A 14,014-nucleotide genomic window follows, 5' to 3' on the forward strand; every position below is an offset into this window, starting at 1 on the left:
TTCTCACAATTCGAACTATGAAGAGGGATGCCGTAATCATAATCGAATTTTAAGAACACACAATGTATCCTTTGACTGAAAATATTAAAATTTCTTAATCTAAGCTTTAGATTTTGAAACGAAGTATAATATTCTCTCCCTTAATTATAGCAAAACAACTTTTCAACCCATGCAACTTTGCAAATGGAATCTTTGTTTTCTATAATTAATATTGCTAACTTGCAATACTCGCCATAACAATCATACAAGCATAACACTTATGCTCCCACTATCATGATGATTATCATATAAGCATTAACATTTATGCTCCCACTAGCTTTGACATGTATTCAGAAAACAAATGAACTTCCAGAAAACAATGCCTATTGAATTTCTGAAATTCATATTTCTAATACCAGATGCTTCGATAAGCCTTTATCTAAGTTTCTTAACCTTATACACCTTTGCCTTAGATAGCTCATATGTGTGTTTAAACAATTCATAACTTATGTTACTAAGTTCCAAATGTTGAAACTAATTGCCAAATCTCACAATTCGAACTATGGAAAGGGATGCCGTAACCATAATCGAATTTGAGAATACAATTTTCACAATTGCTATCTTCTTAAAATCTCTCTTAGTGAAAGCATTTCCTCACAGTCATTTTCATGAAGGAGGGAATCTTATGACACTTAGATTTTATGGTGTATGAGTTCCTATCCATGTGAATTTGCCAAAACCAAGGTTTGCGACAAATCCAAACTCATATGGACTGAACTTTCTTAATCTTGATTTCTTGCCCTATGGTAACACGAGTGCCCACCATGTCTTCCAAGTAGTTTAGTAACTTGTCCTTACATATCAATTTACTTTCCATCGACTAAGGCTTTAGTGTGTATTCAAATGAGAACTCATAGAACTCATATACACAATTAACTCAATTGGAATGGCACAGAAACAAAACAATGTCAGCACGATAGGTTGTAAACCTCAAGTCGTGTGCTAGTGATGATCGATAAGGTTTATTCTTGATTTGTTCTTGAAACTTTTCAAGACCATTAAGACTCCCACTGACTTCTTGACATATAAGATTCTCTTGTCAAGAAACATTTCTTGACAAACAAATATTCAAGAGTTAGTGAAGCATTTATCAAGACAAAACACTTCACACACTTGGTCCTAGTTGGTCTTTGTCTTATCCAAGACAGCACAACTTACCAATTTCAAATGTGCAAGAATAAGAAAACTTTTCCAAATTCCACATTTGATGAGTGTTATAAACCTACTTAAGACTTTTCACTCAATGTCACAATCTTGACTCTAAGACTTGATATTGGAACGAAGTATGATTGACTTATTGATATATCCATTTCTACAATACTTGATACCTCTTCTTAGACATGCAAATGCACTAAGACTCACTTAGAGGATCAATTGAGATATGGTTCTTAATCATTAAGACTTCATCATAAAAAAAAAAGGTACTCTCCCTTCTTCTTAGAATAGAGAAACTTTTATCTTTCTGCCTACTTGATTCTTCTTTATTCGTTCTACTATTCATTGAAACTTTTTCAATCAACTTAGAATTATACTTAATCTTATAAGTATAATAATATTTACTAAGCTTTAGTAAATCATGACGAATATCTTTGTCACTCTTGTGGTGGACTTGATCAACACACAACCTTGTGTACTTGATCTCCTTGTCCTTCAATTGACACTTTGCCAAAGAATTAGTCTAAGTTTCCCAAATGTGAAGGTTTTTTTTCATTCATCATACAATACACATTGTATGATTCCAAGTTTCTGTCCAATTGAAACTTGGGCGATGAGAAACTCTCCCTATTTGGTAAACTTTTGACAGTTGCACAAATAACATAATTAAGAATCAAATCCATTATTGCTAATAATAGAAACATTCAAACATCAATTTTTCATACATGCCATCGCAAGGATAAATAAATAAGATAAAATCAAAATTCATTTTATTGCGGGAAAAATTTATCCTTACAATGTAATTCAATTGAAAAACTACGTTATTACATATTTCTTAACAATCTATTCTAACTCCAAGTAGTAGCTCAAGAATCCATTCTTCAAGTAATGCGATCGAGATCCATTTCTTCATGATTAGATTCAGCTCACTTCTTTTCTCAAGCTTCCTCTCTTTTCTTCGATCCTACAAAACATCAAAATGTAATCTTATCACATCATGTATTAAGAATCTAGAATAGGAACTCAAAAGAGTTAGATAATGGATTTTACCTGAAGTAGAGCCATACGTCCTGACTCTCCCATCTCTTAGATCTTTCAGGTAGCTAGGGCAGCTTCGTCTCCAATGCCCCTTCTCTTGGCAATAAAAGCAAATAGACTCCTTTGGCACAACACATCGGACAATCACAGACTTAGTTCTTTCTGGACTTCCAATGTTGCCAGTGTCCATTGAAGTTTGGGAGTTTGATTCACTAGACAAATTTACTTGACCAGCACGCCAAATCATTGCTGATTCAGCAGCTATAAGCAAATAGGTGAGATCAATTAGGGTCACGTCGTGGTCCATCATATAGTACTCTCTAACGAACTCACTATATGATTCAGGAAGTGACTGAAGAACCCAGTCAACAGCCAACTCACTTGAAATCTCGACACCCAACATGTTTAACCTATCAATGTATGACTTCATCTCTAAGACGTGCGCACACACAGGTTTCCCATCTTCGTGTTTACTTGCCAAAAGGGCTTGAGTGAGCTTGAACTTTTCAAGCCTTTGAACTTGTGGGTCAGGGAGAATAATTGGAGGAGGTGGAGGAAGTGAAGCATGACTCTCATTTCCTTGATCGTATCTCGGAACGTCATCTTCATTTGGAAAGCTTGTTCCAAAGGATTTGGGAAGACCATTGTAAGATTCAGACATCTACAAAACGGGAGAAAATTCAAGTTAAGTTGATTAGAATTCTTGATGCAACACCCAAATGAAACATCAAGCTAGGATCCAACACAATACTCTACAACCTAGAAGAGGGATGCCGTAATTTAGTTGCAGAATATTTGAAGGTAGGTAAATGACGATTTACCAATTTCCACCATGAAAAACGAAAAAGAAGTTTAAGTTTTAAATGAATTGAAACTCCTAGATCTTTTGAGATTCATTGAACTTTTCAATGGCATGTTTAATCTCGATTATGCCCTACTATTTGTGACTGGGATGCTGAGGATCACAAACAAGGTGTGAATAACCATACGAATCACGTGGTGTACCCAATGCTACTATCACCTAATCAATGTGCCGGTTAGCCACACACGCTCCATTGATCTATGATAAGCATCGAGCCACCCTTCTCCACCAATGTCATCCCCAAATTAGTGTGTCGGTTAACCACACACGCTCCACTAACGTTTGACAAGGGTACGAAGTGTAATTCTATGGATTAGCATACAATTTCACATTTTCCCTAAAGTAACTATGATTTGGGAATTTGTATAAGCATTTAGTTACTTTGTACTTCATTATACTTATAATGGAAGGTTTCTGTCCTATCCTACCCGTTCGGCTAACGACCCTCCACTAGTCAAGAGTGCGGTGGGTAAGAGTGGATACCCATTCAATCGCCATTTTATAGGCAATTTCCTTAAACACCCCTTATAGACTAGCTTCGTGAATGAGGCCTACTAACGGTAAGACTGAATTTTTAGTTATACATATATAATATTAAACTTTTAATGTTGTATATAGTATAAGGGTGTATTTTGCACTTTTAAAATACTAGGTGGTTTAAATTATACTTTTAATTAACCAAAATCATTATGGATTTATTAAATCTCTTTTAATTATACACTTAATTAATTTAATAAAACCATAAGGGTTTAATTTGAACTTTTCAAAATCAGGGTTTTGGAATTTAGACTTTCAAAATTAACTTTTAATCAACAATTTAAATTCCAAAACTTGAGGGCAAGTTTTGAAACTCTTCAAAACAATTAGGTTTTAATCTCACTTAAAATTTTCGAATTTAAGACATTTAAATTAAAATTTTAAATATTAAAACTCTTGATTTAACAATTACCATAAATTAAACAATTAATTTAAATTATTGAATCACAAGGGATTATCTAGATTATGAGGATAATTACCAATTATACATCTAAGATATCCTAATCCCTTGAATCCCTCTCTAAATCTCGAAAATAAGGGATGGGATAATTCAAGATCTTTAATTACCATATTTAACAATTAAAAGATAATTACAAGATATGGGATTATCCAAATCCCTAAAATTTAGGATCTAACCTTGGGGAAGGAGGTAATTTCGAAATCCAAGGGTTGGATAACCCTAGATTTCAAAATCTTGGAGGCTAAGGAAAGGATTTGGGAAACCCTAGCAAAAATCGCCATCTAGGGTTTTGCAACCCTAATTGCGAAAATTACCTAGCCTTTAGGGTTTATTAGCCATAAACCCTAATATGTCAAGTTCACAAATTTGAATAAAAGCTAATTGAAAACAAAAACCTGGCTCTGATACCACTGATGGGTCTTATACAAACAATCCTATGTGTGCATGCAACCCTAGTATTGGATCTATGTTTTCACTATTAGTTATACAACTTTATGAACACAAAAAGAAACCTGGCATGCTACTTTAATTTTCGAAATTCATATATAAAGCTAGAATACATACCTTTTGTTGTTATATAGCAATAACAACTAGTTCCTTGAATTTCCTTAGCTCTTGAAAGTAAGTACCACAAGTGTAGTACCTCTAATGGAGTCACAAACACCATATGCAACTTGGATGAAGAGGAGAAGAAAAAGAGGCACCAAAAACGGCTGGAAACCCTAATGGAAGTGTTGTCCACGTTTTTGGGGCTTAAGGGTCCCTTTTATACATGTAGGCTATTAGGGTTTACAACTAGGAAACCCTAATCTGACTGCTTAGGCCCTAAGCAGCCCATGGACTCCTTAAACATATCCCTTGGACGATTTCTAATGGGCTTCCCATAGAATTCGTTCAACCTATATATTATTAGGTGATCCATAGCCCAATTATAATTATCTTATAATTACAACTTCAGTCCCCTAAGTTTAATTAATCTCTTTTAACCACAAAATTAATTCTTAATTAATTCTTGACCAATATTAATTAAACAATATGATTTCTCCTTTAATATATTATTCTCATAATATATTAATAAATCATATTTAAACCTTTCTCTCCTTAAATCATCCTACATATTGCTATGGTGAAGGCAACCCAAAAGGACCATGCTCATAATCGGGTCAAGTACATACCAAAACAGTTATGGACTTAGACACTAATCCAACAATTGGAGCATTAGAGTGTGGGAATCAACACTCATCTCAGAAATCATCTTCCAGAGGTACCCAAATCGCCATCTTTCTTGTAGATCTCTTCCATTGGTTGAGTTTTAGGATTTTTCTTGGAATATCAAGTTGGTATGATGAGCTATGGGCTAGATCTGAAGTTGTAACTTCAGATCGGGACCCTCTTCAGATTCTAGAAGCATAAAGTTATAGTTTTGATCATGATTGAGGTCCCTCTTGAGCATGAAGCCCCATTAAGAGCTTAGATTTGGCATTTGGAGCCTTTAAAGCCATGCATGCACGTAAAGTTTGCAACTTTACGTGATAAGCATGCCCTAGAAGCTTGGATCTGTGAGTTGGAGCCGCTGCATGGCTCAAAGTAGGTATGTATGGAAAAAATGATTGAATGGATTCGACGAGTGGTAAGGTTGACTTGACGAGTCACACGAAGATGGCCGTGAACTCGACGAGTTGGATGAACAACTCGACGAGTCCGATGAAGATTGCCATAAACTCGAAGAGTTGAAGAACAACTCGGCGAGTCGGATGAGTTTTCTCCAGGATATGTATGCGTTTGTATCCGTCGAGTTGCAAGGAGGAAACTCGACGGGTGGCCTTAAAGTTTGATCGAGAATCGAAGGAACTCGATGAGTCACCCGATGACTTGACGAGTTGGAAAGTGCTTCAAGGAACTCAGCGAGTAGCCAAGGGTACTCGGCGAGTTAAGGTCAACATGGACTGTTGACCTTGACTGAGGACTTTGACTTTGACTAGGGGTTGACTAGTGGGTTATGGAGTACCTTATAAGGTTAAGGACTTATGAGTATGTTGTACTATGATAATAGGTGGTGGAGCTTGTGTCAAGTGATCCAAGAGTTGGAGTTTACCTTTCGAGTCGACATCTGCGAGGTGAGTTATCCTCACTATATCGATAGGGTCTACGGCACCAAGTCCGGCCCTTTAGTTGTTATTGCTATGGTATGCTACATGTGGTTATGATCTGTTAGATCAGAATTAGGGTAGACAATATGTTATGCTCTTTTGATCCGTATGGATTGGTATGTTAGTGACCTGCTAGGTTGATACTCTAGTTACAGGAGAATTCTATGATTGATGATCAGTGAGATAGATATGTTTGATATTGTATATGCCAGTATATGATAGTTATGCGCACATGCTTATTTGCTTGTTAGTTGGGTTGAGGCGGTCCTGCTTTGTGCTGAAGGCCAACATACCCTATGAGCGGTCCGGGGAGACTGTAGGCCCACGTGGCGGACCGATCATGCCGAAGGCTCGGGATAGATCCAGACAGACTGTAGGCCCAGTAGGGTGGTCCAGTCAGGCCGATGGCCTAGTATGCATGATTGATTGATTGATTGATTATTACTAATATGGTATTGTCATTGTGGTATTGGTATTTTGGGGGTAGCTCACTAAGCCCTCGGGCTTACAGTTTTCAGTTTATTGTTTCAGGTACTTCAGGAGATCATGGCAAGGCGAAGGCGTGACCGTACCGCTCCTCATCCTTATGTTATGATTTTGGGACACTCTGATGGATATTGATTTGAAAACATTTTTGTAAACAAACACTGTTTGATTTTATTTATGATTGAAAAAGTTTAAATTTGGCATAAAATTTATTGATGCTACAAGTATAGTAAGGAACACTCATCTCTCAAGCAGTGTAGAACTGATAAGGTGTAACTCCGAATCTCAGATCCTGACTCAAACGACTACAATCACCATGTAACCAATTCCATCAAAACCCAAATATACGTAAAGTACCTCTAGAAGTCAGACTTGGTAAACCATAGTCAAAGTCAAAGTCAACGGTCAAGGTCAACAGTCCATGTTGACCAAACTCATCGAGTGTACCAATAAACTCGTCGAGTTCCTATCGTAATCAGAATGATCGGGAAAATCCCATCCAACACATTAACTTGGCTTGCAAACTCACCGAGTTTTCCTGAGCTTAATACATTAAGCTAATCCTATGATTTCAGGGACTCCAAGACTCGTTTCGAGGGTTTTAGGGCTTTAGAGGCTGGTAAGGAGACAAGCCCTAATGAATAAGGATGTTTATATAGGGTGCAAAAACCCTAACCAGGGTTTCATTAAAGTCCACGTATGCCTAGCGTATATATACGTACGCCCAGTGTACATGACCTGAGTCCCGACTCACCATCAACTCAGTACGCTAAGCGTACCAAATGGTACGCCCCGCGTACTGGCTTTACAACTAGTACACTAAGCGTACCAAGTGGTACGCCCCACGTACTACTTCAGGGACTAAAATGCACAATTCCAAAAATAAAAGGGCCATAAGGTACATACCAGGGTACAAGTGTTACATACTTTATCAACTAATTTTTATTAAACATCATTTTTTATCAAATAGTTTATAAGCTAGCAACTAGCCTTTTAGATAACGGTTAGCTTTTTAGATAACAACTAACTTTTCAGTTAATACACCAAACGTAGCCTAAGCGTATATTCATGAAATTTTAGAAAAACTCCTAAAAGTTATTCAAAGCATCTTTTCAAAAAACTAGCTTATAAAATGATCATCTATTCTTTGGTTGCCAAACATAACAATTTAAAAAAATACAAAAAATAAGTTAGCTTATCAGCCAGTTGTGGCGTACCAAACATAACTTAAGAAAGAGAATTAGAGCATCTGTAATGGTGAGTTCAATGTAAGAGTTATATGAGGTGACAAATCTATTTGTCATTCAATGGATTAACTTAAACATTACCATAGTGAGATGTCACCTTGACATTCAATGGATTTGAAATTTAATGACTACTGATCTTTTTAAAAGAAAAAAATGAAAATTTTTAATTCTTAAATATATATTTTATAAATTTGCTTTTGTAATTTTCTATTAAACTTAGTAGAGTTAAATACATCATAAAAAAATATCAATAAAATTGTACGTAATAAAAATAATAGTGCGACAATGCTTTGAACTGTAGAGTTAAATGCATGTCCTTAGTTGTATCAATGAAATAATGTAATATAAATATAAATAGAAGGATAAATAGAAAGATTTGATAGAAGATGTATTTAATTTTTTCTTAGAAAGATATTTATTTTTTCTTTCAATTTTTTTTACGAATTACCAAACTACAATCATGAGTACCATTTGGCAATGTCCTGCAACAAAACACCAACAACATAATCAGATTTATAAAGGAACAAGTGAATCATTCGACCACAGCATCTTGAAATTAGACGAAAGAATGTTGAAACGCTCCGTGTGTAGTTCTCCTTTAATTTTATTAATTTTCAGTTGTCAATTCATTAAACAAAACCCACCTAAATTGGGATTCTGAAAACGGTGGTTGACTGAAAGCACTATACATGGCTGCCATATGTTAAGTTATGGAGCATTGTTCGGTCTCTCCGAAGCCCAATCCTTCCGCCACTTCTTCTGCTCACACACACACATACACACACTCAACAGTTTTGAGGAACGCGTGCAATGAATCGGTGATAATTTCAATGGTTTCTCGGTTCAAATTTGACCTTTTCTCTACCCATTTGTTATCTACCCTGAAGATTCCCATAAATCTTTGAACCCTAGCTCCGTGGTTTTGTAATTGAACATGCAATCTGGAGGTTGATGATCATGAATGTTGCTGCAAATTCCGAGCGATGCATGTGGTGGAGTCTGTGAAGGTATTTGTGAATTTCTATTTGATTTGTGTGATTATCTGAAGAATGTCGAACATTGCTATGAAATATTGCTGTTTATTTGCTGAGTTTTGGGAAATCAACAACAGGGAAGCTCTGTGTTCATCGAGGGTTTTGTTTGGATGATTATTATTGAATTTGTTTGTAAATATTCAATATTTTATGATTAATTAGATTTGTGTAATTTGAATTCAGATATCTTTCTGCTATAATCTAACAACAAATCACTACATTTATGTTTTCAAATTCATGAAATCCCAGAGGTGAAAGACAATTAAAATGAAAGGGCAATGCAACAAGTCCTTGAAGATGTTATTGAGCCTAAGAATCGACGATTTACACGATGATAGCTTTGAAGGTTCCCCGAACGAAGACACCATTTTTAAAGATGTGTTCTTTGGGCACGAAAATGGCAGAAGTAGCAAAAAGTGTCTTGTAACAGGAGCAATCAATTTCGAAAATGACGATCATACCCCTAAGAATTCATCGTTTCCATCAACCGGTGAACATTCGATTACGACAACACAGGAAGATTCCGGTAGCCTCTCTGAAGAATTCGTTTCAATCAAACGGAGAAAGGTCTCGCTTCCAGAACATTCTAATCCCGATGTAGAAAACATCGTTAATTCTGAAACCCCATCAAAAGAAACCGATTCTTGTTTATGCCAACCGAGTTCTATTGTCACGTGTCGTTTGGTTGAATCATCTGTTCATGGTGTTAAGTCCAGATGTTATCTGCTTAAAGGACACGTGTCAGATCAGAATGCCACCAAGTGTAGATTATGTTGCTTCAACACAAATTACCCAGATGATTCACCCGTTAAATATTACAAGAAAACACAGAAGGATTCTTGTTATTTGGAACTCGATGAAAAAGATGATCAAGATCGAAAGATTCTTCCTTTATCGGATACCACTTCTTGCCAAACAATTAACGTCGAAGAAGATGAAGATGAAGATCAAGAAAGTTGCAGAAAACTTTCGTTTTCTTCTTTTGAAGACGAAAACAACAAATCAGAGTCTAAATTTAAACGTCTAAAGCGTAGAAAAGGAAAACCCAGTGAAAAACGAAAAACCCACGTTCGAAACGCTTCAAAAAAGTACAAAAATCGGATGAATAGTTGCAGGTTGCTTCCACGTGGCAACGATGGAGATCATGATTTGAAAGAGAATTGTTTTCCCATTGGTGTAAGAACAAGAACAGTGTTGTCCTGGTTGATAGATTCTGGAGTTATTCAAGTCAATGAAGTTATCGAATACAGAAATCCGAGGGACAATTTCGTAATTAAACATGGTTTAATCACGCGAGATGGTATTCAGTGTGGATGCTGTGGTAACAAGTTTTCTGTCTCCAAATTCAAGATTCATGCTGGGTTCACCCTAAATTGCCCATGTTTGAATCTTTTCATGGAATCCGGAAAATCGTTGACTTTATGTCAATTGGAGGCTTGGTCAACGGAATATAAAGTCAGAAATGGTCCTACACAAACTGTAAATGTTGAAGAAATCGATCAGAATGATGATAGTTGTGGTCTTTGTGGTGATGGAGGCGATTTAATATGTTGTGATAATTGTCCCTCAACTTTTCATCAAGAATGCTTATGTTTACAGGTTTATTCATTTGATTATTATTATTATTTTAATATTGAAAATTATAAAGTTTTTAATTTTTTTAGGAGCTACCTGAAGGTGATTGGTATTGTCCAAATTGTTCTTGTTGGAGTTGTGGGAAAGTGGTCGATATTCATAAGGCCAAAATAAAAAGTGTTTGGAAATGTTTACAATGCAAACATAAATGTAATTTTCTTCACTTAAAATAATTTATTTTTCGTGTTGATGGTTGACTTTTTGACTGAAATTATGGTGCTTGTAAACAGACCACAAGGAATGTGTTGGGAAGATTGAAGTCGGAATTGGGGTGGAACCTTCTACCTGGTTCTGTAGTAAAAGCTGTAAGGAGGTAGGAATGGAATCCACAATTCCGAGTTTGGAATAGATGTCTAAGGAAAACTCTTCAATCGGGTTTTTGATTTTAAGTTCATTTTGGTATCTTATCTTTTTACAGATTCACTCGGGCCTTGATTCCAGAGTCGGAATGATGAATTCCATCTCTGATGGTTTCTCGTGGACGCTTTTGAAGTGCACTCATGGAGACCGGAATGTCCTTTCCGATCACCATTTTGTTGCCCTGAAAGTGGAATGGAATCTGAAATTAGCAGTTGCCCTTACAATTATGGAGGAGTGTTTTCTTCCCATGATTGATCCGAGAACCGGAATCAATTTGATACCCCATGTACTTTATAATCAAGGGTAAGTAAGTAATCTCACTAAATTGGTAAATTTTTTAATTTGACAACATAAATTAGTTTAAAAAAAATGTAACTTCATTTCATAACTTAAATGTAGGTCTGAATTCGCACGTCTAGACTATGAGGGATTCTACACAATGGTATTGGAGAAAGATGACATGTTATTAAGTATAGCATGTTTAAGGTACCTCCAAAAACAATCACCTTTCCAAATTTAGTATTTTAGAGTTATTTTGATGATGTGGGAATGGAGGGTATTATTGTCTTTTGCACATACAAGAGATTGAGAGCGAGTTGTTGTCCCATCTGGTTCCACTTTTTTTTGTGTGGGACAAAACATTGCAACTTTTGTTTGACAGATGACAGATGGCAGATGACAGATGACAGATGACAAATAATGGGAATGTTAAATGCAATATATGATATTTTTTTTATTGTTGTGTAGGATTCATGGGATAGGAGTTGCAGAGATGCCTCTCATTGCAACTTGTAACAAATATCAAAGACAAGGAATGTGTAGGCGTCTCATGAATGCTATTGAAGAGGTAAATCTTCCATTTGCTTTTTCATGGTCATGTATTCGGTAGACAAATGTCTCTTTTTGACTTAATGGACTTAACAAGATTCAGGGGTTACTTCTTTTTTACTTAATGAGCTTAATGTGTTAAGCACTTAATGAGCTTAATGTTTCTTTTTGACTTAATACAGCCAGAGAATGACTCAATGGGTTAAGCCAAAAAAAACTCGGCTTAGTGTGTTAAGAAACTAACCTTTTATCTATTTGACTATTTGTCTTTTTCTTTTTCTCAAATATTTTTAAAAACCGGTTGACTCGTGTACTTTATGTTTGACTAATCAACTTGTATATGTATATATATATATATATAATATTTGGTATCTTTAGATGCTAAAGTCTTTGAAGATTGAGAAACTTGTGTTGTGTGCAATACCGAGTTTAGTGGAGACATGGACAAAAAGCTTTGGTTTCATGCACTTGGAACCTCAAGAACAGAAGTACTTGAGGAGTATCAACTTAATGGTGTTTCCAGGAACCATATGGCTTAAGAAACACATTTACAAAGGTGAAATCCAAAGTAAGCTCTTTTTTTTTTACCTTTTTGTTTAACCCTAAATAAAGGTAATGGTGACCTAATTTGTCTTCAATGAATAGATACTCCAATGGAAAATGTAGCTTCTTCGTATCGGGGTTTTGGTTTTGTAGAAAATAAGATAATATCCATCAAAGGGAAAGGGAAAGGGAAAGAATCGTTGCAAAAAGATGGAGAACAAGAACATGATGTGAAGGACAAACAACATTCAAGATTTGAAAGAATGTCTTTTGAAATGGTTTGTGGGGTAAAATGATATAATTAGTAGATTTTGCGATGAATATATGAAGCAGTCGGGATGTATATATTTAAGAAAGTGAAGGTGGTGGAAAAGCCAGTTTTGTAGTTTTGGCAAACGATATGGACACAAATTGGCTAAACAATAGAACTGTATATATTTGTTTTATTTCATGTGGCAATTTTGTGTTCAATTTCAGAATGGATTCTTGCATTATGGATGATTATTTACGTAAATTACATCATATAATGACAAAACTAATGACGATTTACAAGTCATGTTCTAAGATGAAAGGGGATGTTATGAATTGATATAAATGATGATGAATATGCGTTGGATGAAGTAGGGTCATTATACTAAATGGAGACACTCTCGGACTCTCATAATACTCCAATATATGATATAACATACTTATAGGGTCATTATACTAACAAGTACCTCATAATACTCCAATATATGATATAACATATAACTTATAGGGTCATTATACTAACAAGTACATCATAATACTCCAATATATGATATAACATATAACTTATAGGGTCATTATACTAACAAGTACCTCATAATACTCCAATATATGATATAACATATAACTTATAGGGTCATTATACTAACAAGTACATCATAATACTCCAATATATGATATAACATATAACTTATAGGGTCATTATACTAACAAGTACCTCATAATACTCCAATATATGATATAACATATAACTTATAGGGTCATTATACTAACAAGTACCTCATAATACTCCAATATATGATATAACATATAACTTATAGGGTCATTATACTAACAAGTACCTCATAATACTCCAATATATGATATAACATATAACTTATAGGGTCATACTAATAAGAAATAGATATCAATAGACATTTTGTCTAATAAATTTTATTCATGATAAATTATCATATCTCGTGTATTTATTTTTTATGTGAAAATAATAACATAATTTAATTCATATATTATGAATTAATTTAACTGTGTTAATTATGTCAAATAAAAATGATTTAATTAAGTTTGTGTATTTTTTTTTATTATAGTTTGGGTTAAATTAAACAAAAAGGAATATATATATATATATATATATATATATATATATATATATATATATATATATATATATATATATCTCAAAATTTCTTTGCCAAGCTGCGTGAAAGAGATTTTCAAAAGTCCTTAGAAAAATTACATCAAGAGACCGGTAGCTATTCTGGACAAGAAGACGAAAGAGCTGAGGAACAAAATGGTGGAGCTGGTAAAGGTGCAGTGGCAGCACCACAAGGGTTCAGAGTGGATTTGGGAGCCCGAGGAGGAGATGCGAGAGCACTACCCGGAGTTGTTTCCTGATG

General features: G+C 35.0%; 1 protein-coding gene across 2 annotated transcripts; it reads left to right on the plus strand.

The window, feature by feature from the left end:
* The first annotated feature begins 8,446 nt into the window (after positions 1-8,446).
* LOC145017353 (increased DNA methylation 1-like) lies at positions 8,447-12,845 on the plus strand. 2 transcript variants are annotated; one of them, XM_078975399.1, is made up of 9 exons: positions 8,447-8,981; positions 9,258-10,607; positions 10,673-10,793; positions 10,874-10,956; positions 11,062-11,306; positions 11,403-11,489; positions 11,751-11,850; positions 12,210-12,387; positions 12,477-12,845. In XM_078975399.1, the coding sequence occupies exons 2-9, from the start codon at positions 9,276-9,278 to the stop codon at positions 12,668-12,670; spliced, it is 2,340 nt and encodes a 779-aa protein (XP_078831525.1). In that variant the 5' UTR covers positions 8,447-8,981; positions 9,258-9,275; the 3' UTR covers positions 12,671-12,845. The 2 variants fall into 2 exon arrangements, with proteins under 2 accessions (XP_078831525.1, XP_078831524.1); XM_078975398.1 differs by having other exon boundaries at positions 8,449-8,981; positions 12,210-12,399.
* The last annotated feature ends 1,169 nt before the right edge of the window (positions 12,846-14,014 follow it).

This window comes from Lactuca saligna, chromosome 9, assembly GCF_052625555.1.
Source record: "Lactuca saligna cultivar CGN05327 chromosome 9, ASM5262555v1, whole genome shotgun sequence".
In the NCBI taxonomy this organism is placed as follows: domain Eukaryota; kingdom Viridiplantae; phylum Streptophyta; class Magnoliopsida; order Asterales; family Asteraceae; genus Lactuca; species Lactuca saligna.

What these genes read in the sequence shown, in the direction of transcription:
- LOC145017353 (XM_078975398.1), top strand. Translation starts at nt 9,276, where the DNA reads ATGAAAGGGCAATGCAACAAGTCCTTGAAGATGTTATTGAGCCTAAGA. An exon ending in TTTACAATGCAAACATAAAT is followed by an intron (nt 10,794 to 10,873) that starts GTAATTTTCTTC and finishes GCTTGTAAACAG; the next exon opens with ACCACAAGGAATGTGTTGGG. An exon ending in CATGTACTTTATAATCAAGG is followed by an intron (nt 11,307 to 11,402) that starts GTAAGTAAGTAA and finishes ACTTAAATGTAG; the next exon opens with GTCTGAATTCGCACGTCTAG.